The 1,725-nt window shown below is 49.4% G+C and overlaps 1 protein-coding gene across 1 annotated transcript; it reads right to left on the reverse strand.

The window, feature by feature from the left end:
• Window positions 1–346: 346 nt before the first annotated feature.
• Window positions 347–1,303, reverse strand: LOC121878184. Its single transcript, XM_042384227.1, has one exon. The coding sequence runs from the start codon at window positions 1,301–1,303 to the stop codon at window positions 347–349; it is 957 nt and encodes a 318-aa protein (XP_042240161.1).
• Window positions 1,304–1,725: the final 422 nt, after the last annotated feature.

Raw genomic sequence — 1,725 nt, forward strand, 5'->3', positions numbered from 1 at the left:
TAAGGTTCCAGTTTATATAGCTTATTGTCCTTCGGCAGCTCACCCGTTATGACAGTTTGGATTTCTTTCTCATAAGCCTCTTTCTGCACCAATCTTATAATTGTCTGCTCAGCCGACTGTAGTTCCTCAGTGCTTAGCCTCTTCAGTTTGAGGCGCAGGTCTGTGGTCCTTGCACTGGATCCAAGCCACCAAATGAACCTTTTAATCCATACCACCCCTTTCATCAAGCGGTACCATGAAGAGTACCTGAGCCACAGTTTGGCGAGGGACCACTTTGACTGCTCGCTTACTGCCAGAGCAACTACAGATCTCTGGTGTACTTCTCGTTTCACCTCCAGTAAGTCGTTCAGTTCCTTTCTCCTTGGCCACCGTTCTTCAACACCGAGTAGAAAGTCAGGACCTCGTATCCACCTAGATCCTGCAACCAGGTCCTAGTTGCATCATCTGCTGGGTTCAGCGATGTGCCGACACGTCTCCACTGGTCAGTTCTTGACAGCTCTTGTATGACTGCTATCCTGTTGGCTACAAACGTTTGAAATCGTCTGCTCAAATTGGCGATGTACTGCAAGACGAGCATGCTATCCGTCCAAAAATAAGATTCGTGTATGGTCATGGTCATTTCTCGGCGAATCGTTCGATCAGCGTTCACTGCCAGGACAGCTACACAAAGTTCCAGCCTTGGTATTGTCAGTTGCTTGAGTGGGGCCAGCTTGGCCCGTCCGTACACGAAAGAGCACTGGATACTTCCGCCAGAGTCTACCATTCTCAGATAGGTCACCGCACCGTAAGCAGCCTGCGATGCATCGCAGAAGGTGTGCAACTGTGCTAAGATGATTTCTTTAGCACATGCTGTTTTTAGGCATCTGGGTACACTTAATTTCCCCAGGTGGGCCAGTTCTCCTAGCCAGGTGCTCCAGGTCGTGTGATTAACAGCCGACAAAGGGTCGTCCCACCCTAATCGACGCCTGCATTCACACTGAAATAATATTTTAGCCCTGATGATGAATGGGGCCACGAACCCCAGTGGGTCATAAATAGAACTGACCAGGCTTAGTACTCCTCTCCTGGTCGCTGGCCTTGAGTTTGGTTGCACCTTGATGGCGAGCTGATCACCTTCCAGGAGCCACCTAACCGCAAGGGCTCGCTCCATTGGCAATTTGTCTTGCCTAAGATCAATTTCCTTCAGTGCATTTTCCCTCTCCTCCGGTGGGATGGTAGCCAACACTCCTTTGTGATTACTGGCCCACTTAGTTAACCGAAATCCTCCACACTCCAGCAGTCTTCGAAGCTGACACGCTAACATTCATGCTTCATTTGATGAGTCCAGCGACATGAGCAGGTCGTCAACGTAGAAGTTGACTTCCTCTTGCGCCACCATGTCGGGAAACTCGGATCTGTGGTCTTGAAATGTGCTCCGGAGAGCGTAAGTTGCACATGAAGGGCTCCACACCCCACCAAAGATGTGCACCTTCATCCTGTAAGTTACTGGCTCTCTACTCAGGTCCCCATTCTCCCACCAGAGGAATCTTAACGCATCTCGATGTTCTGGCGCTACATGGATTTGATGGTACATAGCCTCTACATCTGCCATGATGGCTGTAGTTCCTTGGCGAAACCTAAACAGGACTCCAAGTAATTTGTTGTTGAAGTCTGGATCTTGTAGTACCTGGTCGTTCAGCGATGTCCTTTTGTGTTTGGCTGCACAGTCAAAAACTATGCGTACTT

This window comes from Homarus americanus, unplaced genomic scaffold (assembly GCF_018991925.1).
Source record: "Homarus americanus isolate GMGI-L3 unplaced genomic scaffold, GMGI_Hamer_2.0 scaffold45562, whole genome shotgun sequence".
Classification (NCBI taxonomy): domain Eukaryota; kingdom Metazoa; phylum Arthropoda; class Malacostraca; order Decapoda; family Nephropidae; genus Homarus; species Homarus americanus.

What these genes read in the sequence shown, in the direction of transcription:
- LOC121878184 (XM_042384227.1), bottom strand. Translation starts at nt 1,303, where the DNA reads ATGTTAGCGTGTCAGCTTCGAAGACTGCTGGAGTGTGGAGGATTTCGG.